The sequence below is a fragment of the Pristis pectinata genome, chromosome 10 (genome assembly GCF_009764475.1).
Source record: "Pristis pectinata isolate sPriPec2 chromosome 10, sPriPec2.1.pri, whole genome shotgun sequence".
Classification (NCBI taxonomy): Eukaryota; Metazoa; Chordata; class Chondrichthyes; order Rhinopristiformes; family Pristidae; genus Pristis; species Pristis pectinata.
In genome coordinates this window covers 24,972,001-24,999,110 of record NC_067414.1, presented here as the reverse complement: position 1 = coordinate 24,999,110, position 27,110 = coordinate 24,972,001, and the positions used below count along the sequence as shown (strand labels likewise).

At 39.7% G+C, this 27,110-nt stretch overlaps 1 protein-coding gene across 1 annotated transcript; it reads left to right on the top strand.

The window, feature by feature from the left end:
- The first annotated feature begins 545 nt into the window (after positions 1 to 545).
- Positions 546 to 27,110, top strand: LOC127575175 (hormonally up-regulated neu tumor-associated kinase homolog A). The gene is made up of 10 exons (XM_052024871.1): positions 546 to 797; positions 4,693 to 4,985; positions 7,967 to 8,022; positions 8,768 to 8,900; positions 13,463 to 13,590; positions 16,019 to 16,154; positions 18,695 to 18,872; positions 19,019 to 19,111; positions 22,178 to 22,412; positions 26,290 to 27,110. Exons 1-10 carry the CDS (start codon positions 546 to 548, stop codon positions 27,036 to 27,038), a joined length of 2,253 nt encoding a protein of 750 aa, XP_051880831.1. The 3' UTR covers positions 27,039 to 27,110.

Sequence of the window (27,110 nt, the reverse complement as noted above, 5' to 3'; positions counted from 1 at the left end):
GGTTTGATAGATCTCAACACAAGCTGAAGTGCTCAACCTTTCCCTCCGAAGTGTTGGACCCTTTGGAATTATACATTATTGAACCAGCCATTCTTTTTCATCCTACTATCCTCTTTCCACGACCTTTTTACCAGATCCACTGGTAGTTATTGACGAGCACTCATTATTATGAAAAGTGATTTATCCAATCCCATTGTCTGCATGTTTTCTACTACAAACTAGACCATTGGTTTAAACTACACAATAATCCTCAGTGTCGGTGACAAAGTACCTCTCATGTGAGCTCTGAGATGGGATTGAATATCCTTTATTGATGGTTTGTGAGCATGACTGACAACAGTGGATATCAGCTTGGTTAATTATCTATGCTATCGTTATGGCTGAGTGGACCAGTAAGCCTCGAGGCAAATCATTAACTGGGAGATAATCCTTCAGAGAAGACTCTAGTAATAATGGGCTTTGTGTTCATTTCCCCGGTGATGTGCGCGAAACACAGCTAACTCCAGCCTTGTGGGAACTGCTTGATTTACCCTGCCTGCCCAGCGATGCCTGCAGAGGTTAGATCAGCTCTGGATGACATCCTCGTAGGAACAAGCAATGCAGAGCATGCGCTGCCAGTATGGGAGGAAACAAACAAGGACTCTGAAATGCCGGAGTGTTTTATCTCATTCCCTCAGGATCCAGCAAAAGGTTTCTCTCACACAAAGCGAGTAGGAAATTACCTGGTGGGTAAGATGATCAACAAAGGCTCCTTTGCCAAGGTGATGGAAGGGTTGCACATTCCAACAGGGGAAAAGGTAAAGGCATCTGCATGACTTGCTCTTCATTCCTGATTATTAGATGGCAAATGATAAGTATGCTAAAGAACAGGAGGAATCCCAGTCTCATACTGATAGATGTATAAAAAGATAAGATTGATTAAGGCATTTTAATAGGAAATAGAACGAAAGCTGACCATATCCATTTTGCAAGAACAAAATTAATGAACTTTATGAATATGTATTATTACAACGGACCTGAAACTGAGTTCTTGATTCTTAACAGAATCTTCTCGAATTAACCAATTTTGAATATTTCTTGTAACTAAATTTTCTGCATTCACATGTTTTCTGGTGTTCTTTCCACTTTCTTATATTCCATTTACAGTCGGCCGCAGCATTGTCACAGAATCATTTATAGTGAGATCATAGAATCAGACACACAGCATGGCAACAGGCCCTTCAGCCCACTGAGCCCACACCGACCATCGTCCACCTATTTACTCTAATCCTCCATTAATCTCATTTTTTTATTTTCCCCACATTCTCTCAACTTGCCCCAGATTCTACCACCCACCCACACACCAGGGGCGATTTATAGTGGCCAATTAATCTACCAACCCACATGTCTCTGTGACTGGGAAGGAAACCAGATCGCTAGGAGAAAATGTGCAGACTCCACACTGACAGCACCCAAGATCAGGACTGAACCAGGGTCTTTGGTGCTGTGAGGCAGCAGATCTATTAACTCTGCTGCCAAGAGGGGAGGTCTAGGATCAGGGCAGGTCTTAATGTTGGTAGAGAAGTCAGGAAACGTCTCTGCAGTCAATGAATGAAACAATTTAGAACTCTTTTCTACAAGTGATTGATTTTTGATCAAAGGATATTGGAAAAGGGTGTCCACAAGTACTTTATGGCAATCATTTCTTCCACTATTGAAATAGACATACATATCCATTTATATTAGGTTGATTGGTGATTTGTCATCTGTGCCTTTCAGATTTGGCCAGCTTGGTCAGTGGTGTTGCTATGGAATCATTCTTTGTGCTAATGATGAAGCTACCATTTCTCAGCACATATTTCCAACTAATCTGTATCCTGCTGTATCCTTCGACAATTTTTCTCACAATCCACAACTCTGTCAATTTTTGTGTCATTTGTAAACTTATTAATCAGCCCACCTACATTTTTACCCCAATCATTTATATATACCACAAAAAGAGGTCCCAGCACTGATCCCTGCAGAACACCAATGGTCAAAGACGTCCAATCAGAGAAACATCCCTTCACCACTACCCTCTGTCTTTTACGGCCAGGTCAAGGTTGAATCCAATCTACCTAAAATGTGCATGTTTTTCTTGACGTATGTAAATCCTATCCCTAGAAATCTTCTCCAATAATTTCCCTACCCCTGATGTAAAGCTCACCGGGCTATAATTTCCTGGTTGGTCCCTATTGCACTTCTTAAACAAAGGAATAACACTGGCTGTTGTTCAGTCCCCTTCTCATTACTACCATCAGGGAGGAGGTACAGGAGCTTGAAGACACAAACTCAATGATTCAGAAACAGCTTCTTCCCCTCTGCCATCAGATTTCTGAATGATCCATGAACACATGAACACTACTTCATTATTCCTTTTAGTTGCACTATCTATCTATTTATTTATGTGATTTATAGTAAAGTGATGTCTTTGCACTGTACTACTGCCATAAAACAACAAATTTCACGTCATCTAATTCAGTGATAACAAATCTGATCCTGATTCTTAAAAATCTGATTCTGATTCTGTTCTCTGGGCCTTCACATGTGGCTAAAGAGAGTACAAAGGTCTCTGTCAAGGCCCCAGCAATCTCCTCTCTTCCCTCTCTCAATAACAGGGGATTGATCCCATTAGGCCCTGGGGGCTTATCTACCTTAAAGTTCTTCAAAAGATCCAATACCTCCTCTTTCTTGATAGCAACGTGCTCTGGAATATCAGCAAATGTCCTTCTTCTTGGTGAATACTGATGCAAAGTACTTATTTAGCTAGCAATGAAATATTTGACATCATCTTGATATTACGGAGCTTCTCAAAGATTAAAATTACCTTTCATGCCACTTTTAAGATAGACCTGCTTTTCCATCATGTGAGCTTCCTCCTTGTCAACATTGTGGAAACATGTCTCCCCTCTTGCTATACGTGACAATTCTATCACATGGCAGCCACACACTAAGATCATCACGAGGAGCACCGGATCCCAGAGGTTTCAATGAGGCCATCTCAATCTAAGATGTTGCTGATTTTGAAGGCTAGCTAAGCATGGAGAGTTGAACGCTGAGTTTAACAGTGGATGGTTGGCAGTGTGTGTACACTTTACTGTTCTGCATGGGGCCTGCCTTCACCCTCATTCCAACTTCCACCAAACCTGATCCCATCATGCTCACGTGATATTCACAGCCCAACAACAATCTATCTGGTCAGGGTAAGAGATAAGATAAGAGATATCTTTATTAGTCACATGTACATCAAACCACACAGCGAAATACATGGTAATGGTGGCCTGTTGGTTGGGGCATCTAAAAAGCCTGTTTCTAAAAAGCCTGCTATGGTAAGCTGTTGATCAGTGGTTTGTTTCTTTCTTTAAAAAAATACTCAACCACTTCTTGTCACATTCTGTGGATTCTTTGGTGAGTCATGCTATAAAATTATTTCTGTGATACTTGCAAGCTTGCAATGTTATCATCCTCTGTCTTGGTAACACCCTCTGAGATTTGAAGTCAAAATTCTTGGTGCTTAACAATTGTTGCATGACTATGAGATGATGCTACATCTCTTACATAGGCAGCCAATTTGGCAACACCTCTAGTGCAGCCCATCTCAAGACATGCTTCTACATCATGATCTGTAAGTGTTTGGGATGTATGTGCACTGAAGTTTTATATTATTTAACATTGTATTAAAGAATGGGGTCGGGTACTAAAGCTTGATGACAAAATAAAATTAAAGCTAAGGAGTTGCCTCAACTTATTTGTAAAGTTAACCAATTTCAGTGTCAGTCTACTAAGGTGATCCTGACTTCCAGTTGCCCGTCACTATATTTCTCCATTACTGAACTCTCTGTCTTTCACCACTTACACTGTTCCAACAAAGCTGCACATAAGCTTGCAGGACAGCATCTCATGTTCTGATAGGTATATTACAACCCTCAACATCAAATTCAATAATTTCAGATAACTAGTCTTTCCAGTTTACACCAGGTCAGTTCTAATGAGAGCTCATCAACCTGCAACATTAAATTTACTTCTCTCTCCACATGCGGCCTGACCTGCTAAGTGCTTCCAGGATTTTCTGTTTTTATTTCAGACTTTCAGCCTCAGCAGCGTTTTGCTTCTGTAGTTCGTATCTAACAGTTCCACAGCTCAGCTTTCATGTTGCGAGTCAGGGCTTTGTAGAAAATTAATTTCACACACAATATCTGCAACAAGAGTGGGATCTCCTCTTTAACTGATAAAATAAAGCTTTCCTGGTTAATGCTTTTGACATTGATATTGCAGCTGGATATAGCATGACAGACAGTGCACATTCAGTTCCTCCCCCAGGCATCACTTTATGCCTGTAAAATCACAATCAAATTTAAGATAAAACAAGATTTCTTTATTAGTCATATGTACATCGAAATACACAGTGAAATACACCTTTTGCGTAGAGTGTTCTGGGGGGCAGCCCGCAAGTGTTGCCACGCTTCCAGTGCCAACATAACATGTCCACAACTCCTAACCCGTATGTCTTTGGAATGTGGGAGGAAACCGGAGCACCCAGAGGAAACCCAGGCAAACACGAGGAGAAGATACAAACTCCTTACAGGCAGCGGCGGGAATCGAACCTGGGTCGCTGGCACTAGACCAACTTTTTCAAAGGTTCTCCAATTAATTTTGGTTGATTTATTTAACCAGGTAGCCATCAAAGTGATTGACAAGAAGAAAGCAAAGCAGGACACTTACATACAGAAGAATATGAAAAGAGAACCTCGCATTCACCAAATGATCAAACACCCCAATATTGTGCAGCTCTTCGAAACACTGGAGACAGAGAACTCCTACTACATGGCAATGGAGCTGTGCCAGGGGGGCGATCTGATGGACAGAATCTGTGAAAAGAAGAAGCTTGAAGAAAGAGAAGTGCGAAAATACACCAGGCAGATCCTGTCAGCAGTGGAACACCTCCATCGCCATGCCATAGTGCACAGGTAGGACCAAGGACATTTCCTTCCCTTCCCCAAGGTCAGCCAATGCCCTTCAAGTGCTTCTCTATTGTCCTTCTTAACTAATTAGCATCAGTTGTGGAGCACTTATCACTTCAAATTATAGATCACGAGGAGATTCCATGTTGCTGAAGAAGACATACAGGGTGGTGGCCTTCATTAGCTGGGGCATAGAATATAAGACCATAGAGGTCATCGTGCAACTTTATAAAACTTCAGCTAGGCCACAGTTGGAATATTGTATATAGTTCTGTTCACCACGCAATGAGAAGGATGTGATTGCACAGGAGAGGAAGCAGAGGAGATTCATCAGTATGTTGCCAAAGATGGAACATTTCAGTTAGGAGGATAGACTGAATAAGCTGGGTTTGTTTTCTTTGGAGCGAAGGAGGTTGATGGGGGGACCTGATAGAGGTACACAAAATTATGAGAGGCTTAGATTGGGTGGATAATGAGAAACTTTTCCCCACAACAGAACCATCTAAAACTAGAGAGCATAAGTTCAAGGTGAGGAGTAAAAATGTTAGAGTTTTTTTTCATCCAAAGGATGGTTGCAATCTGAAATGCAATGCCTATGAAGGTGGTCTAGGTAGGTACTCTCACAACATTTAATAAGTATCTGAATAAACACTTGAATCACCTGGGCAGGGATTAGTATTAGGACCTTTGATTTTCTGATTTTTGATAAATGACCTGGATGCTGGTATTGGTTATTTGTAGATATTACATATCTGGGCAATGTAATAAATAGCAGATTTTAGGAGAATACGGAGTGATGAAATGGGCAGGCACATTGCAGATACAATTTAAAACATTAAGATAAGAGATAAGGTATCTTTATTAGCCACACGTACATCAAAACACACAGTGAAATGTATCTTTGCTTGGAGTGTTCTGGGGGCAGCACGCAAGTGTCGCCACACTTCTGGCACCAACATAGCATGCCCACAACCTCCTATCCCGTACGTCTTTGGAACATGGGAGGAAACCGGAGCACCCAGAGGAAACCCACACAGACATGGGGAGAATATACAAACTTCTTACAGACAGTGGCCGGAATTGAACCTGGGTCGCTGGCGCTGTAATAGCGTCTCGCTAACAGCTACGCTACCGTGCCTGCCGTCATACAGTTAGCAAGTGATCCACTTTGTAAGGAGTGATGTAGAGGGGCAATCTAATCCAAATGGCAATATTCTGAGGTGGATGCAAGAGCAGGAGGTACATATTCACAAATCCCTTCCAGTGGAAAACAAGTTGATAAAGATTCAAGAAAGCGAATGATTTACTTTGCTCTCTAAACAGTAACATTAAGTTTTAAAACAAGGATGTCCTGACACGGCTCCAGTCCGTGTAATATGGTGACCCTTTGTATTCTAAAATACCACCAAGCTGTGCATACAATCCCTTCAAGAAGGTGGCTCAACTTCTCAGGCCAACTGCATGCAGCAATAACTGAGACCACTATTTTGTGTCAAGAGAGGTAAAATGGTCTCTGTACTCATTCGATTCCTGGTCTGGGTAACATTCTATCAGACTTGGCTTCAGACTTTCCACAAACAGATAAGTCATCAGATTGTCGGGAACAATTTCTGTTGCACAACTGTTGTGGTGGGTGTCCCATTTGAGTGTCACAACATGGCCTCCCAGTAGCCTGACGTAAATAAAGGAACCTTTTCAGACACAGCAGCAGAGTCAGTGATGGAAATCTGGTATGCAGATCCAAAGATATTGAAGTTGACCCTTCAGAAGTAGTGTTAGAACCACAGTCATACAGCACAGAAGCAGGCCCTTTGGCCTACCATGTGCATGCCAACCACATTTACCATCATTTGGTCCATAGCATTCAATGCCTTGGTGATACAAGTGTTCATTGAGGTGCTTCTTAAATGTTGTGAGAGTACCTGCCTTCACCAACCCCTCAGGCAGTGCACTCCAGATTCCAACAACTCTATAAGTGAAGAAGTTCTTCCTCAGAACCTCTCTAAACCTCCTTGCCCTTACCTAAACCTATGGGTTTTAGTATAGATACCCCGGTTTTAGTTTCAGATACCTCGGCTATGGGGAAAGTTTCCGACAATCTACTTTATCTGTAACGCCTGTATTCTTTGTGTAATCTTGGGGTGGAGAACAGCAGGGACTGAGAAACTGGAAGCTCAGCACCATATACCTCTTTCTTCTAAGCTGTTCTCCAGTTTGGTTTGGTAAGCCTTTCCAGTCCATGCTTACGGTCCAATGAGGAGTCAATCACATAGCACAATGTTTAATGTGGCTGCATCCTTAAAGACACAGGCATCCTTTTACAACAAATATCAAATATACCACATTTTCCTTGATCTCGGCCTGGGCTTCATTGGTCAGAAAATGAAACCCACCTGAGTCTGGCAATTTGCTCTTATAACAGCCGGATAGAAGCTGTCCTTGAGCCTAGTGGTACATGTTCTCAAACTTTTGTATCTTCTTCCCAATGGAAGGAGAAGAAGAGCGAATGACTGGGGTGGAAGGGGCTCTTGATTATGTTGGCTGCTTTCCCAAGGCAGCGGGAAATGTAGATGGAGTCAATAGAAGGGAGGCTGGTTTTCATGATAGACTGGGCTGTGTTCACAACTCTGTAACTTCTTGTGGTCTTGGGCAGAGCAGTTACCACACCAAGCTGTGATGTATCCAGATAGGATGCTTTCTATGGTGCATCTGTAAAAATTGGTGAGAGTCATTGGGTCCTTGTTCATATTTTCCAGAGATATCCTCACGGTGGCTCAGCCAGAAAAATAAAAATAAGTAAACCTGCTGAGCTTGTGCAGGGCTCATTCTGGCACTGGTTTAGAGACACACTGGTGTGTGGGCTATTTATTTGTGACTCGGAAGAACCATGAGAAGGAAGATCAATCAGAAACAATGTAAATTTAAAATAATTATTGGTTTGAATGGCTGTATTTATATATATTATACTTCCTGTTTTGTTTCTTAAGGGATTTGAAAATAGAAAACTTTCTCCTTGATGAACATAACAACATCAAAATCGTTGGTAAGTGTGGTACAGTATGAAATAATCAGAAACTAAAGCAATGAAGGTAATAAATTAGAAACTAGTGATATCAAATATGATACTGAAGCTGGAGATCTTTGCTACCTACTTAAAATGACCTGGCTGTAGCCATCATCTAAGTGGCAGTGAAAAGAATTCAATTCAAACAGAATAAGGATAATTTCAACTTTGCGGAAGTCATACAAAATGTGAGATAACAACTTAGTCACTAATTAAGTCAGGTCTTCTCACTTTTTGGAATAGGATGTTGGAGGATTTGAATTTGCTTAGTAAGACAATGTGAATACATTATACAAATGTTTCCAAAAAAATAAACAGCAGTGTAACCAAAAGAGTGAGATACTAAAATTTGAGTCTGTTTAAAGGGGCTGCTGATGAAGAAACCTCCTTTATAGCAATCAAATTAATGGAAATCACGACTAGACATTTCTGTTCTGATGCTTTTCAGGAGGTATAGTTTGTAAAAAAAAATGGAAAACTACTTTAGCTGGTTCACCCTTTTAAATCTTCAGCCTGAAGTAAGATTTTCAAGGGTATAAATTGGAAAGTGGGCACATTTCTTGTCATTTCTAACTTAGAGGATGACTGCTCAGCAAGAAAGCCAAACATTCAAGGGAAAGAGGGAATCAAACAAGCAAATATTAATAAATGAAAAAATCACCTTTCGACTTCCTTGGTCTTTTATTTCGTATTCATTTCTAATTGTATGTTCTCTTTGATGCAGATTTTGGATTAAGTAATACCCTGAAGAATGACAGCCAGGAGTTACTGAATACACAGTGCGGGAGTCCAGCCTATGCTGCCCCAGAGCTCCTGGCCCATAAGAAATACGGTCCAAAGGTGGATGTCTGGTCAATGTAGGTACTGGGTTGCATGAGAAGTAAATCTGTCTCTTGGAATAGGATATCTACATAAATGCCACTGTTTTCAATTGGTGCTACCTCAGTGCCAAGAACAACACAACACTTTCCTGTATAAATGTTATCTGATCTGCTGTGTATTTCCAAAATGTGCAATTGTTTTTTTCTGTCTTGGTAAAGAAATTTGTCTTTGGTGTCATATGCTCAAGGCACAATATAGTAGTATATTGTTTCATATTTAGCTTTGTTGAAATTTACAGTATTTGTGCATCTGGTCTGCTGAGGTTTCTGGTAAATAGTGACTCTCAGCTGTTTCTGGCGGTGACTGATTGATGGTGTTGCCAATGAATGTTGAGGAAATGATTAGACCCTCACTTGTTGATATGGTCATTGCCTGGTGCTTACAACCAAGGTCAGATTTCCCCCATTTGTCTTTCCTTCAAGTCCCTGCAAACGATATTCTAACATGTTGTTTGGTGCGTGTTAAGATTGTTCACAAAAAAAAACACACATAGATTCATCCTACAATAAACAAATAGACCCAAAATTATAAATAAACACTGGAAATACCCCATAGATCAGAAAGGGAGCTGAGTGCTTTCAGGATCTTCTGTTTTTATTTCAGACTTTCAATCTTTGTTGCATTTTGTTTTGGGATATTATTGCAAGTCTGCCAGCCTTGTTTCAGAATTAATCCACCAGCTGTGCTCTTTTTTACTAAAGGGGAATTGACAGTGTTTTACAGGATTCAGAAAGTGTGAAACAGTCCCAAATAAATCCTGGCCTCACCCTATCAGAGGTATTCTCTGTGACTTATCCACCCTTCCTCCTTCTTCTCTGCAACTTAAGACCAGCTTGTTTTTCCCTCTTTCCCAGTTCTGATGAAGCGTCTTTAATCTGAATCATTAGCTCTGTTTCCCTTTCCTTAGATACTGCCTGAACTGCTGAGTACTTCCAGCAATTTCTGTTTTTGCTTTAAATCTTGGGAACTTTTTGCTGATGTACTTTTTTTTGCAGCACTGGCTGATGCTGTGCATCAGATCTTCACCAACTGTCTCTGAAGAATATTGCATAGAGGTAGAATCATAGAGCAATACGGCACGGATACAGGACCTTCGGCCCAACCAGTCTATGCTGACCACTGTGCCCACCCACTAGTCCCAATTTCCTACGTTTGGCCCACCCCATATCCGCCTGAGTCCTGCCCTTCCATGTACCTATCCAAGTGCTTCTTAAATGATACTATTGTACCTGCCTCAACCACTTCCTCTGGCAGCTTGTTCCATATACTCACCACCATCTGCGTGAAAAATTTGCCCCTCAGGTCCCTCTTAACTCTTTCCCCTCTCACCCGAAATCTATATTCCCTAGTTTTGGACTCCCCTACCCTGGGGAAAAGACTGTTATGCCTCTCATCATTTTAAACATTTCTGCAATGTCACCCCTCATTCTCCTACGTTCCAAGGAATGAAGACCTCACCTGGCCAACCTCTCCCTATAACTCAGGCCCTCTAGTCCTGGCAACATCCTTGTAAATCTTTTCTGCACTCTTTCCAGTTTAACCAAGTCCTTCCTATAACTGGGTGACCAAAACTGTACACAGTACTCCCAGTGCGGCCTCACCAATGACTTATACAACTGCAACATAATATCCCAACTGCTATACTCAATGCCCTGACTGATGAAGGCCAGCATGCTAAACACCATTTTTGCCACCTTGTTTACCTGTGACACCATTTTCAATGAACTCTGCTCTTGTACTCCAAGGTTCCTCTGTTCCATTACACTCCCTAGTGCCCTATCATTCATAGTACAAGTCCTATGCTGGTTTGACTTTCCAAAATGCATCACCTCACACTTATCTGTATTGAAATCCATTTGCCATTCCTCAGCCCGCTACCCTAACTGAACAAGATCCCCCTGTCATCTACGATAACTTTTTTCACTATCAACAATACCTCCTAATTTCGTGTCATCCGCAAATTTACTGATCAAGCCTTGTGCATTTGCATCCAAATCATTTATACAAATAACAAGTAATAAGGGTCCCTCCACCAACCCTGTGACACACCATTAGTCATCGGTCTCCATTTCGAGAAACAACCTTCAAACACCACCCTCTGGTCCCTACCTCCGAGCCAGTTTTGAATCCAGGCAAGGTAGAAAAAATAAAATAATGATGTCTCCTTCAGGTTGCAAGAAGCGGTGAGATCAAAAGGATTCTTTGGATTTCAGCTTCTAACCAAACCCACTCCAAAAACCTAAGCCACTTGCAGCCTCATGTTCTTGGTTTCTGAGGGCAAAGATGAATGGCATTATTCATTTTACACAAAATATACAGATAGTGATTTTGGAATTTCCTGTTATAACTAAGAGCTATGAATCATGTGGTAGAGGTTTAAAAGGTGATAAGAGGTGACATTCTCAGTGCTGTTAAATAAAATGAAACTTTGAGGATCATTAGCTTTAGCTGGTCAGTCAACTGTTTTACCCCCTACAAAGTGAGTTAATTGACTCCTAGGTTTTATTTGTAAAATCATGATGACTTGTTCATGGCTGAAGCAATGGAAAAGTATCCCCTATACAGTGAAACTTGCTGTACTAAATTGTTTCTTCCCATGTTAAAACTGGTTAGATGTGAAGTCTGAGTAAATATTTTCTTTCTTTCTTTTTCAATCTTTTTATTAGTTTTCAAATTAATACAGATTAATATATAACATCAATGTTTATACATGTAGTACATCATAAAGAACAATAAAATATTTAAAAAATCTGTAGATCCCACAATCTCTTAGTAAATGAATATAATATAAAAGAAAGGAAAGAAAAAGATTTATTTTATATATATAAAAGAAAAGAAAGAAAAAAAATCCCCCAATCAATAAGAAAAATTATAAACAATATATCAAACCAAACTAAACTAAACAGAAAAAATTCAAAAAAAACAAAAAAAAAAGACTGGACTGAAATTTCTCAGTAGAAACAGAGCAATATTATGTCATCAACTCCGTTCCTCTAAATTAGAAAGTTATTGAAAGGGGATCTATATCATGTGAAAATATTGAATAAGTGGACTCTAAATATCTTCAAATTTAAGCGAAGGATCAACAGTACCACTCCTAACTTTTTCCAAGTTTAAACATGATATAGTTTGAGAGAACCAATATTTTCTGACAGATCTCCTTTTGTATTATTACATAAGCCTCACTGCTGAGTTCTTCAGCATGTTTGTTTGTTGCTCCAGATTTCCAGCATCTGCAGTCTTCTGTGTCTCAGTATCTCCCCTCTATAATCCCTCCTGATACAACCTTCAACATACTGACAGAACTGAATTTAATATTACCAAAATACTATTTCAAGTTTTAGTTCAAAGGATGATTACAGGGCATGACTTGTTAGATCTTGCAACAGAATTCCTAGAAAAATGAAACTTCAATGTGATTTCTGCAGCTCTTCTATCCAAGTTATAAAGGATGGGAAGGGCCGTTTAAGTAGATATTCATTCCTAATGGGTAGCAAATTATGCTTGGATTATAAAGCCCAAGAACACAATGTTCTTCAGAATTTTTCAAAGGCATCCTCACCTTAAAATGATCTCTGCCTTACAATTACTCTTGGCTCCTCTGGTGTAGAAATGCGAACTAGTTTGTATATTTTTTCTTATATTATTTGACAACATTTCCATTCAATATAAAACCTCTTTGTTAAAATATCTATTATTTTCTTCCTCTTTTAGCATCTCCTGCTGCTGTCCCAGTTCTTCTCTTCCTAGGCAGTCACTTGATTGAGGATGACTTGCTTCCACTTCAGTCTGTAGGTTCTGAGGTGACTGATGAGCCCACTGAGGGATCTGAAGACTCTTCTACAGCTGGGGGTAGGCGATGACTGACAGGACTGATGGCTGGGTAGTTTGTGAAGTGGTATGTTTCTTCCAGTTCTTATGTAGGACTTCAGTGTGCTTCCAATGCATGGCCTTGAGACTCTCAGTACCATCCCGAATGCTCCTTCTCCACTTTGAGCGATCGTGGGCCACAGGTTCCCAAGAGTCAGTCGGGGTGTTGCACTTGTCAAGGAAGCTTTAAGCACATACTTGAAACTTTTTTCTCTGCCCACCTGATCATCTTCTACAATAGAACTTGGAATAGAGTGTCTGCTTCTGGAGTCTGGTGATGGGGGTGTGAATGACATGGTCTGCCCATTGTAGTCAACTGAGAATAACTAGGGCAACTGATTTTGGCCTGGGAGAGGAAGTTGATGGTGGTTTGTTTAGCGTTCCACTTCAAGTAAAGGGATTACACCTTAACTGTTAACTACTCTGCTTTCTGCACAGGTGTTGCCAAAACATTTTCTGGTTTTGTTTAATATTTCTAATTTAAGCAGTTTGTGGAACAACCTTCTTCCTGATCTTGAGCAGTTACACCTGAAGTCTAAGTGTTGCCAGTGATGCTTTATTCCTTTCTACCCTCGGGCAGTTTAGATGTTTTGTTGACTATTCTTTATGTTGTAACTCAAAGCTGGATCTAAGGTTTCTGAATGTCCCCATGGTCTTGTCTTCACAGTGGGGTCAGTATGTTTGCAATGCTCACTGGCACATTACCATTCACCGTAGAGCCATTTAACATCAAACTACTGCATCAGAAGATGGTAAACGGAGACATGAGTTCCATCCCATCGGAAATTTCCTCAGGTACTAGATATGTTAAATACCCAGCAGAAATAATGATACATAGTGTCTAGACATTGTAGTGAATGCAAGAAAAGGTGGATTATGGTTTCCATTATGAGTGTGAGCTCCATCTTTGTTCTTTTTAAATGTCATTTCCCTCCTGTACTCTTCTACTGCTTACTGATCATCACCTTTGACAGGTTATTCGGTTAATGAAACACGCTTGGTGCAATATTTTCCTTTGATTATTTCCTTTAGCTTGCCCCATTTCATTGACTAAGTCATTACCATAGGGGCTGAGCGCTCTCCAGACTAATTCAGCAGACTCTGAGTCCTGTAGACCTCTTGGCCACAAGGTCTACCTTAAATTAAAAAGCATACAACATACCCAATTATTGCATAAAGCATGCAGCATGTTTTCGCACATCAGCCACCTAATCTAATCAAACTCTCCTCCTCATAATCTTCAGTTTGAACACGTAGACAATTAAACATCTCTTTTGCAAAGGTCGTCTCAAACAATATGGCACTGAGATTAAGTCTGGATTATATGCTCAACTCTGCAATGCGTTTTGAACCCACAGTCTTCCTAATCAAAAGCCAGGGTGGAGCATGAGCAGAGTGCAGAGTGACACCTAAATATTACTTTACACATATGTAAGCATTTCTGTAATGGAGACATTTCAAAAATGATCGGTTCTGAATACCTTTGGTAATGCTGTAAAGAAAAACAGCTGGGCCACCTAAGACCTCTTTAAACTGAAGCTGTAAGCAGAATGATTTTACAATCAAAACAAATTGGCTCACTATCTTTCTAAAAGATCTGGTACTGGTCAATTCTGTTATTTTCAGGTGGGCTGTAATTTGCTTTTAATGTATCTGATTCTTCATGATTTTATTTATGGGGTTTTATGTTGTGGTACATAGTCAACTCAATATTCACTGTGAACTAATCCTTCCATTGTTTCCATTCTTTAGATAAATTGCCTGGCTGGAGATCTCACATCTTTACTTATTCCATTGTCCACTCTCTCAGCTGAGTTACACAGTTTATTTTTTCACGATGCATGTTCATGTTACCCCAGTTGGGAGGAATCATAGCTGGCATTCAATATTTTGACTCAGGCACAGCTAAGTTTCAAAGTTTCATCATCCAGCCCTTCTAACACCATGTCTCAATATCTATCTCAATCCCTTTCTAAGGAACAGAAGAGGATAGTAAAGAGGTTTCAAGGGATATGGACAAGCTGAGCCAGTGGGCGAAAACACGGCAGATGAAACATAATGTGGAAAAATGTGAAGTGTATCACTTTGGTGCAGCTAACAGAAAAGCAAAATATTTATGAGACCATTGATGTTCAAAGGGAACTGGATGTGATTTTTGTACACAAGCCACTGAAGGCCAGTATGTCAGTGTAGTAAGAGATTAGGAGGTCAAATGATATGTTAGGTCTTATCATAAAAAGGCTTGATTGCAGGAATAAGGAAGTCTTATTGTAATTGTATGGGACCTCGGTGAGACCACATTTGGAGTATTGCACACATATTTTCTCCCCTTTCAAAGAAATTGAGTGAAAATTCACTCGTCTGGTTCCAAGGATGGTGGGTTTGACTAAATAGACTAGCACTCTATTTTCTAGAGTTTAGAAGAGGAGACTTCACGAAGAGAAACAAAATTCTTGAAAGGTTTGCTTAGCAGAAAGCAGGGAGGATATTTTTCCTGACTCAGGAACCTAGGACCAGGGGCACAGTTTGAAAATTAAGGCTGTTTAGGACTGAGATGAGGAGAGATTTCTTCACTCAGAGAGTGGTGAAGCTTTGGAATTCCCTATCCTGAGGGCTGTAGAGGCTCAGATGTAGTGTTCATTTCTGAGCATTTAGGGGACCAAGGGCTATGGGAATAATTCTAGATAGTGACACTGCGATAGAAGATCATCCATGATCTTGATGAATGGCAGAGCTGGTTGAAGGGCCATATGACCTATTCTTACTCCTATTTCTTATGTCTTTATACCAGAAAATAACAAGTAAATTAAGCTAACAAATAAAATACTTATTAATAAAACAATTTGCTTTGACATAGGACAGCATTTTAACCCTATGCTTAATCCAAAGAGAAAGGTAGACTTCAGGAAGCTTCTGCATTAAATATTATTGCAACATTTGGAGAGCAGTTAGTCAAATGGTACAATTCTTAAAATCATTATTATAAATGCCACATATGAGACTCAGATACAAAGGCTTGCAACCAGCCTGGGATAGGGATACGTGCAGTTTGATGGCAGGTACATCGTTATTTTCTGACCATTTGTTGGTAGAGCTGATTTTCTAACAACCCATTGGCTGAAACCTGGCTAAACCCTCACACTTTACCATCCACCTGGCCTCCCTGTATGTGATTTAATGATCATCTTATGACTTGCTGATAAAGGCTGTGTTTTTCCCTCAGGAGCTGTTCATTTCATGCTCTCTTTGCTTGAGCCTGATCCAACCAAACGCCCCTCTGTGAGAGAAGCAATGGAGGAGAAATGGTTAAACGAAGGTTTTTTTCGAAGGCCGCTGCATTCAGTTGTTTACAAGAATAGGTACTTTACCAAAAGAGAACTGTGGACATTTTTCAGACTGTCAAACAAAACATATTTGCACTAATCTATACCCCTAGTCAGTAGCACCAAACAAACCATAGCGTGGCAATCTTGGCACTCTGTGAAGATTCATTCCACAGAATTTCAGAGTCAGCATGCAAAATGCATTATATGTTTAGCATTATCAGCTGAGGATAAATTCCTAGGCAATATGCAGGAATGTTTCAGAATGTGTCAAAAATAAATTTGTTTAGGGCAATGGTGAGATACTTTTTGAGAGTGGACCCGATCTCAACAGGTACAAGAAGTGCTTGAAAAGTGAATGACGTCAAAATTCAATCTCATTGAATGGCTGAGCAGGTTCAAGGAGTCATTTGGCTGTTGCTACTTCAATTTCTTATGTCCTTCTTCAGCTGAAGATTTCCTTTATATTTGTGCCTACAGGTGTCAGGAAGAGGCGATTCAATTATTGCTCAGGGAAGTTTAGAACTCTCAAATATGTATGTAGGATTTTGGTGAAGTAATCATTCGAAGTTTGCAGACAGGTTGGCAGCCTCGTCTCCTGATTCATTCTGTCTAAAGCAATGGGACAGGAGGAGGGCAAATGAAGACCTTACTGTCCAAGGTCTCGTCTCCAACAAAACAAGTTAAAAAAATACTCAAGCAAGAAGCTAAAATAAAACAAATAAATTTAAAAATACCCCAAAACCCATGGCATTCAGCATTTGGGGAGGATGTACAGGAGTCTGGAGGTACAGGAGTCTGAAGACCCACACTCAACGTTTCAGGAACAGCTTCTTCCCCTCTGCCATCAGATTTCTGAATGGTCCATGAACCCATGAACACTACCTCGTTATTCCTCTTTTGCACTATTTATTTATTTTTGTAACTTATAGTAATTTTTATGTCTCGCACTGAACTGCTGCCACAAAACAACACATTTCACAACATATGTCAGTGATAACCTTATTCTGATTGGCCTCAGAAAAGCAGATCCCAGTATTTCTTGATAAGATGTTAGATTAACATCCAGTCTGCTCTCCCAGGTGAATATACATAAGGACATAACAAATGGAAGCAGAAGTAAGACATTTGAATCCTCTTGCCTACTCTCCCATTCAATAAGATCATAGCTGATCTTTTACCTGAACACTTCTGTGCTAATCTCATATCCTTGATTCCCTAAATATCTAATCAATGGTCTTGAATATACTCAGAGACTGAGCTTCCACAGCCCTCTTGATAGAGAATTTCAAAAATCCAGCACCCTCTGAGTAAAGAAAATTCTTCACATCTCTGTCCTGAATGGGCTTCACTTTATTTTGAGATTGTTATCTCTGGTTCCAAATACTCCATCACCCCTGCATCTACCCTATCAAGCCCAATAAGAATTTTGTACATTTCAATGAGATCACCTTACATTCTTCTAAACACTATAGGCCCAGGCTGCTAACCTCTCTCCCTACAAAAACCTGCCATCCCAGGAATCAACCCTTGCTACACTCTCACAAGATCATGATCACCATATCACAAGATATCCTCCCTCAGGAAGGGAGACCTGATCCGTACACAGTATTCTAGATACAGGATCACAAGGCTCTATATAATTGGAACAAAACCTCTTTACTCTTCTGCTCAAATCCTCTTGCAGTAAAGGCCAACATACCTTTTGCAGTGCTGGCTGCTTCCTGAATGAGCATATTAACTTCCAGTGATTCATGTACAAGGGCACTCAGGTCCTCTGAACATCAATTTTTCAATTTAAAAGATAATCCACCTTTCTATTTTTTTCTGCCAAAGCAGATGCCCTCACACTTTTCCCCATAGATTGCATCTGCCTTGCCCTTGCCCATTCACTTACCCTGCTTTGATCACCCAGCAGCCTTTCTGCATCCTCCAGCTCCCATTCCCCAGTGCTACCTAACTTTGATTCAGAGGTGGATATACTATATGTGAAAGATCCCATAGAGCTATTTCAAGGAAGAGCCTGAAGAGTAATCCCCAATTTCCGGCCAATATTTATCCCTCAGCCGACATCACTGACAGTTTATCTGATCATTATCACATTGCTGTTTGTGAGAGCTTGTTATGCATAAATTGCCTATCACATTCCCCTTCATTACCACAGTGGCTACATTTCACAAAAGGCCAGCAAGTCCCTGGGGATTTCCTGAAAGGTTTACGAATGCCATTATATGTGTAAATCTTTTCTTGTATAATGTATTCTTTTGACTTTTGAACTTGTATTGTCCCAGCAGAGCATGTGTTATATGTATCCAATTTCTATATTCCATTTTCTCTAAGGAATTCTGTTATTAATGTTATTTCCTCATTGTAAGTATAGCAGTTTAATGATAGGCAAATAGATGGCATTTTTTACGAATTTAAGGAAATAGTTCCAACATTTAATTTTCTTTAGCCTGCAGCAGACCAAGCATGTATGTGATTTCCTGTTTCTTATAATGCTGCCTTTGATAGTCAGGAACTGCATTTAATGATATTGTGGGAAAAACATGAATAATAACTTCTTTATTTTGTAGACTTCGTTCTGATGAACTAAACTCAGTGGTTTTGAATTTTATGACGGAGAAGAAAGGCTTTGGGTTTACGGAGATTGTTAACACATTGATCAACAACAGGCCATCCCCCAGCATGGCAACTTACTATTTGTTACTGCAAAAGTTGGCACGGCACCAAAAAGAAATAAAAAACAAGAAGGTATACAATATTAGTTCTTCAATATGTTACGGTTCTTTCCAAAATGTTGATCTGTTCTGTATTATTGAAAGACTGTATTTGTTTTTTATTTCAATCTGGTTATAATTTATTGACAATTTTGTCTTATTCTTTGCTTTATCACACAGAAAATTGAGTCAAGTGAGTGGAATTTATCATCTGAGGCTCTGAGGATTGATCAAGTAGAAAACAACTCCCTTAATAAAAGGCCAACACAGCAGGTATGTCACTGTCAGCTACTTTCTAAATTTACAGGAGGTTTGGTGTCCAAATCTATCCTATGTCAGTGCCATATTTCTACAACCAATTTTAATTCCTGGACTGGTTTAAGACAGGTAGGTGGTGGTGTGAAGTGGAACCACAGCCCCTGTTCCAGAAATGAGCCCTGTGGATATTGACTCAAGATCCTTTAAATCTCTTTATCTGACCATCTATCCATCAGGTCAGAATACAGGTGGAAATGCAGGGCCAAGAAGCCAGGGAAGAGCTACATAGGCTGCTCGGTCCTTAGAATCATGAGCAAAAACGGGAGACTAATTCTTTCAGGAACGCAAAGCTCGCAGAAAAGAAGGAAAAGTTATATGGAGGGGCCTCTTTTGCCACCAATTCTTCACAGCAGCTTCCTGCTGAGAAATACTAAGCCATAAAAGACATAATTTGGTTCCAACTTGCCTCTGTAAAATGCACCTAGCCTCCTTTGGAAGCGTCCTTGCCCCCCGTTAGATTGAGCTGAGTAAAACCAAGAATCATCACCTCCACAGCACTTCAACAATTTTAACTCCCAGCATCCCTGTGTATTTGGGTGGTAAGAGTTGAAGTCATACTCACAAAATAGGTCTCCAAAGCTGGTGAAGGGTCTTTCATCTGAACTGTTAACTCTGTTCCTCTCATTGCAGATGCTGCCTGACCTGCTGGGTATCTCTAGCATTTTCTGTTTTTATTCCAGATATCCAACATCTGCAGTTTTTTGCTATTCAGGCCTTTGGATCTTACTTATTCTTGACCTCTAATGCAGATCAGATCTTCCAGTTCTCAAGACACCAATTCTTTACTTGGCTTATTCCAATAATTGATATCAAATCATGGACAGTTTATGGTGCAGATGTATGCTTACAGAGAAATAGATGATGTTGCTAGAGCTCAGTTCAGTTTGGACCATTAATAGTTGCAATTTGACACAAAAATCTTTAATTGTTACCTATTATTTCTATGGCATTTCACATGTTGTGAACTGGCACTGCTATCAGTTAACTCAATGAGATAAATTTAACTTTTGAGCAGTGCTACCCAGTTAGACCTGAAACATTAGTAAAAGGCGAAAGGTTAAGATATCAGTATTGTGATGGACTGACCAAGTCCAAAAATTTTGATGCACACTTTTCATTTTCTGCTTCTTTCCTCTCCTCCAGGTACAATAAATAACCACTAAAATGAAAGCTATATCTATCAAGGTAGGTAGGCTCAGACCAAATCAGTCCCTGGGAAAGATGGTATTTATCCCTGAGTGTCAAGAGAGACCATGAAAGAGATTGGTGAAGCATTGACAATTATTACAAGGGAACCCATGAATTTAGAGGAGATAGCTACCAATTAGCAATGGTCTAATATGTTGTCCATATTTAAAGCATAAGGGCAAGATGCCATCTGACCAACTGACAGACTTCTTTGAGGTAACATCAATCCAAGTGGATCGTAGGAAGCCCTATGCTATGGTTTGCCTCAACTATCTAAACACTTTTAATGAATTTGCACAAGAATCAGATAGCTAGAATAGATAGATAGAATCATACAGCATAAAAACAGGCCCTGCGTCTCACCGAGTCTGTGCTGACCATCAACCAGTCATTTATACTAATCCCATTTTATTCTCCTCACATTCTCATCAACACCACTGGATTCTGCCACTCACCTACTCACTAGGGGCAATTTACAGCAGCCAAATAACCCACCAACCTGGTTGTCTTTGGGACATGGGAGGAAACTAGAACGTCTTGGGAAACCCCATGTGGTCACAGGAAGAACGTGCAAAATCCACACGGACAATACCTGGGATCAGGATTGGATCTGAGTCTCTGGTGATATGTGGCAGCAGCTCGAACCACTGTGCCACTATGCCACCCTATGTATTACTCAAAGTTGCAGGGATTCAAGCATGAATTAGAATGTGGCCAAAGAGTTAAAAAAGCAGAACACCTGTTACAGGAATTTTGGCAGAGCAGGTTAAAATAATGAGTGGCGTACTACCTCAAAGTTCAGCTGCAACTATTAACATTTATAATATATGAAATTCAGATACCCATTTCAAAGCAGAGGATCTATAACATGAATAACAGAATGAGCGGAAAATGCTATATAGGTGGTCAGAACATTACAGACAGCTACACATGGATAACTCATACAATAAATGAAATTCTGCAATAACTTAATTGAATGGTGAAGCAAGGTCAAAGGGCTGAATGGCTAATTCCTGTTCCTATTTTCCTATGGATGTTATGGTAGTTAAGTACGAAGCTGAAAGTGACCATGGAATCTTAGTGGATACAGTGCTAAGTATGGAGACACAAAAGACTACAGATGATGGAATCTGGAGCAACAACAAAATGCTGGAAGAACCCAGCGGGTCAGTCAGCATCTATGGAGGGAAATGGACAGTCGACATTTTGGGTCCACTCCCTTTATCTGGACAGATCACCTGACCTGCTGAGTTCCACCAGAAGTTCTAAATATATCCAACCAACTGAAAGCAACAATAATCTATAAGGTGTTGAACTATGTTATCAAAACAAAAAAATAGATTAGCAGAGATAATGATCAAAATCTATTGTGCTTTGGCTGAAATGTGAGGGTCAATTTTTAAGTGGGTGATGGTCGGAGTAATTGGTTGGGTCTTATTTTCTTCTTCATTGGAAAACTATTCGAATGTTTCCAGTGGGGACTGCCAACATAATTGAGGACTAAAAGTACCTATTAACCCTCATGGAAATCCTGCGCTACCGCTGGGTCATTTCTGGAAAACAACATGATGCCACATGAAGCAGTAGGGTTGCTTGTAGGACAGAAAGTACTGAGTTAGTACAAAGTGGCAGTTCAAGAAGGTGGCCAACCACCACCTTCCTAAGGGTGCCAGCCTTGCAATGATGTCCACACATCCTGAGAAGTGAATTTAGTAAAGAAATGAAGATACTTGTGGACTTGGTGGAACTATGAATGGTTTCACAATTTTAATTATTCTTTCTGATAAAAATGGACAGATTTTTGTCTGCAAAAATGATTTTTGTAATTCATAGAGAGAAAATGAAACAGCAAAGCAAAGTAAAGAGGTAGAGGGAACAATTCCAGATGAAAACCTACCATCAGAATCCCAGGAAACTAGGAAGGCTACTGAACAGTCTCATCAGGAGGATCAGAGGAACTCAGAGACAAGCAAAATGCAGTGGATGCACAGCCCCACAACAAAAGAGGTTATTAAAGAAGAGGAGATTGCAATTTCTTTGGAAAAACATAACAACTGTTGCCCAGAAGGTACATCAAGAATTTTATTTGAATGAGTATTGTATTTCTTATCAAAAGACCTGTATGTTTTAATAACATTTGAGTTAAAGATGTACTAAATATACCAAAACTTGTACAGTTGAAGATTGAGTACAGCTAAATAGAAATGAGAGAATGGGATCACTTAAAAAGACAAGCATTTCTTGAAGCATTTAACTAAATATTCATTTCTAATATTAAGGGTGGTTTTTTATGCCCAATGTTATATAGGAGGGCATTGATTATTGAAAAATTCTTTGGAGAAAGGATTTGAAAATAGTTCAGTCAGAGCATTTCACTGGTTTCAGAAAGATCTAGATATTCTAACTGGAAAGTGAGTTTTGGGCATATACCTTTAGTGTTGATCTTTTCTTAGTGATAAATTATCTCCAAGTGCACTCAAAACTGGCACAACTTGATCAAAGTTTTCAAGGTATTAGGGGAGGGGGTAACAAACAGAGGCCTTGACACTTGATCACATACTACTTTCAGTGTAACTTCAAGTTATTTTGAGACATAAAAATGTAAAGCTGGGCTGAGATGCAAAGCTGGGCTGAGAAGTGGCAGATGGAGTTCAACCCAGATAAGTGTGAAGTGGTTCATTTTGGTAGGTCAAACATGATGGCAGGGTATAGTATTAATGATAGGACTCTTGGCAGTGTGAAGGATCAGAGGGATCTTGAGGTCCGAGTCCATAGGACACTCAAAGCAGCTGCACAGGTTGACTCTGTGGTTAAGAAGGCATACGGTGTATTGTCCTTCATCAACCATGGAATTGAATTTAGGAGCCAAGAGGTAATGCTGCAGCTATATAGGACCCTGGTCAGACCCCACTTGGAATACTGTGCTCAGTTCTGGTTACCTCACTACAGGAAGGATGTGGAAGCCATAGAAAGGGTGTGGAGGTTTACAAGGATGCTGCCTGGATTGCGGAGCACACCTTATGAAAGCAGGTTGAGGGTACTCGGCCTTTTCTCCTTGGAGCGACAGAGGATGGGGGGGACCTGATAGAGGTATATAAGATGGTGAGAGGCATTGATTGGGTAGATAGTCAGAGGCTTTTTCCTAGGGCTGAAATGGTTGCCACAAGAGGACGTAGGTTTAAGGTGCTGGGGAATAGGTATAGAGGCGATGTGAGGGGTAAGTTTTTTACTCAGAGAGTGGTGAGTGCGTGGAATGGACTACCAGCAACGGTGGTGGAGGCGGATACGATAGGGTCCTTTAAGAAACTTTTGGATGGGTACATGGAGCTGAGAAAAATAGAGGGCTATGGGTCTCTAAGGTAGGGACATGTTTGGCACAGCTTTGTGGGCCGAAGGGCCTGAATTGTGCTGTAGGTTTTCTATGTTCTATGTTCTACACCCTAGAAATTCAGCCAGGCTTTTACCTGCTTATGCAATGCTTGGCACATGTAAGGTAAAAATACCCTTAGACTCATAAAATGTGTTGTTATTCATGATGCTATATTCCTTGAGGAGCTTTGTTGGTGAAATCAGACCATGTCCAGGGATTATCCATCACCGGATCCTGAGCCTACAATAGCCAATCCTAGAGCTCTAGCTGCTGATATGTTGGTCCATTTCTTGAATCTTCAAGTACTCTGTTGTGACTTTGAATAAGCCACACAGACACTGAAGCTATAGATGTAAAAGGTCTTTATTCAGTACCACCAGCAGGCATTCTGGAAGAATCTCTCTTGAACTTAAAGCAGATGTATGTTACAACTTAAAGCAGATGGAGGTTTCATATTCTTTAAGCAGGTGATTAAATGCATTTTCAATGGTTACAATTCCATAGTTCACTTCAACATTTTGGCTCTAGACAAGTAACTTTGTAATATTATATATTTACAATGGGAGTATGTCTCAATTGACATGAGACTTTTGAATATCTATACACCTGTGGATGGACTGAAAGCTTCTGAGCACAAAACCCCAGACACTCAAAATACAATTCTTTTATCACAATAGTGAGGCATGGCTCCCTGGATGTACACACACCCAAAATATTGATTGACAGAACAAATATGCCTTTAACTAAGCATTAAGTGACAGGATGGCCACTTCATTCCCTTCCTTAATTTCACCCTAGGATGATTAACAAAAAGATTCATCTATTGTTTTACCTAACATAGTTAATAATAGTGAAAAACCAGAATGTCCCATGCCCTATCACTGGTTTCAATATCCTTAAATGGATTACATTGTTTAATAAAGTATCTTTGTACAAGTGTTGATAGAAAAGAATGTGTTGTCAGTTTCCAGAATACACCTCTTAGCTGAAAATCATCTCTGCAGACACTGCAACAGTTTTTTTTAAGATTGGTTCATACTTTTTTGTATTAATGGCTGCTATCCACATAATTCCTGATTAAAATTGACATTCAATCCCCTACATGCTCGACAGCATTCCAAGAAAAATGTCTAATGTCAGTTAAGTAATGACCAAAGACCCTTCAATATGTAGACCAGAATAGATAAAGAGAAGCTTTATCAAGACTGAGACAGAAAATACTCAAATAAAGTGTAGCAGATGTTTGGAACTTTCTTCATCAAACAGTAACTGATACTAGGATTTTTCTTATCCAGAGGAATTATAAGCTCTGGAGAAGACAGACATAAGGAGTCAGGTTACAGATGAACCTTGAATGATGGAATAACAGTTCTCCAATATAGCTGTGAAGTAAAATAAATTGGATTAGAATTGTTCAGAAAGCAATTTAAAGAATTGCAAGTATACAAAAACATTATTGAGCAAAACTCCAAAATGAGGGTTTCTGCATGAAAACTTATTTTTTTAAAAAGCTCTCTGATTTGTAAAAGTTGTAAAATTTTCAATATCACAAAAGTACTTTTCACAGTGTACAGTTCAGTTTATGAGGTCTATTAATAAAACTAATTAATGAAACAATGAACACCTGGTACAGTTACTGCCTCACAGCTCCAGCAACCTGGGTTCCATTTTGACTTTGTGTTTTTTGTGTGAAGTTTGCATGGTCTCCCTATAACTGCATGGGTTTCCCCCAGGTGTTTCAGTTTCCTCCCACATGCCAAAGGTGTCCAGATTGATAGGTTAATTAGCCTCTGTAAATTGCCCCAGTGTGTGAATGCAAGTGGTAAAATCTGGGGAGAGTTGATGGGAAGGTGGGGAGAATAAAATGAGATTAGTGTAAATGAGTGCTTGATGTCAAAGTGGACTTAGTGGGCTGAAGGGCCTGTGTCCATGCCGTCTGACTCTATGACTCTGATTCTGAAGGAATGGATAAGCATCTATATCAAGTAACAATTGCATATTAATGTTGGCAAGATTATACTTTTAAAGCAAGGAATAAATTAAGATAGTATTTTTTCAATTATTTACTGTTCTAGGTGTAAAAGGCCACCTGAAATATTAACTTCTGTTTCTCCGAGATGCTGCTGACCTGCTATTTCCAACATATTCTGTTTTTAATTAAGATTCACAGCACCAGCAGTCTTTAATTCTGATTGTTTACTTTGTTTCTGTGAGAAAATGTCAATTTGAATTTATCCTGCATAAACCCATGAACACTACTTCTTTATTCCTTTTTGACACTATTTATTAATTTTGTAACTTATAGTAACTTTGTCTTGCACTGTACTGCTGCCACAAAACAACAAATTTCATGACGTATAAGTCAGTGATAATAAACCTGATTCTGATTATCGATTTGTCAGAAGGATAATCTATTCTTGATCCATTCCCACAACCCATTTTGCCATTATTTCAGTATTTGAATATTAGATTTTATATGTATAACTAACTGTGGTATTGAGCTGATGATTAAGCTCTCTAAATTGATTTAGTTCACTACTATCTAAGTACAAAAATTATTTTGTGTCATTTGCAGTTTCTAAATTTGCAAACAGGGAACTTGTGCACTTGCGACTTCCTTCCTCTAGACATGCATCTGACCATGATGGTTCAGATTGTCAAGGTAAATCAGAGATCTCCCAATGGACAGTTGCTGCTAAAAGGCAAGATCATAAGGAACAAATACAAGAGACTCATTTGCAACCAGTAGGTCAACAGGATATTGAAGAGAATCACAAATCACCAATAGGCAGCCCTGATAAAATTACACCCAGATTTTTGCTAGAGACCAAAGGATATTCCAAGAGTCCAGCAGCCCATCATGAAACCAAGTTTAAAGATCTTCTTCAAGTTATGGAAGACCAATCAGCAACAGCACACTGGAGATATCAGGAGAAAGATGGGCACAATTTTGTGGTAATTAAAACACCTCAATTTTCCCAATTGCCAAAACTCAAGCATGGTATTTTCAAAGATGACTTCAGTAAAAAAATCAGTTGGGTCCAAACACCTCGCCACGGAACAAATAGGTCATCGCCTTTTTTGGTCAATGGTGCCAGGCAGCCACTATTCCCACCTTCTAGCCAGCAGGCTCTAATAGTCAAGAGCTTGCGTCAGTCAAAGGAGAAAACAAAAACTTCTCTCACCAACAACATATTCAGAAGGAACTGCGTTCAACTTAAGACAGCTCAGAAACCTACAGATTTAAATCTACCAGTTTTGCCACCAGCATTTCAGTCAAAGTCAGACAAAAAGGGTGAACTTCTAAAGCTGGACTTTGTTTGAGAAATGTGATGTATGTCGATTAATAGTGGGAAAGATTTTCATTGTTGGCTGTGTAACAAAATCATGAACGTA

What these genes read in the sequence shown, in the direction of transcription:
- LOC127575175 (XM_052024871.1), top strand. Translation starts at nt 546, where the DNA reads ATGCCTGCAGAGGTTAGATCAGCTCTGGATGACATCCTCGTAGGAACA. An exon ending in ACATTCCAACAGGGGAAAAG is followed by an intron (nt 798 to 4,692) that starts GTAAAGGCATCT and finishes TTATTTAACCAG; the next exon opens with GTAGCCATCAAAGTGATTGA. An exon ending in CCCATCGGAAATTTCCTCAG is followed by an intron (nt 13,591 to 16,018) that starts GTACTAGATATG and finishes TTTTTCCCTCAG; the next exon opens with GAGCTGTTCATTTCATGCTC.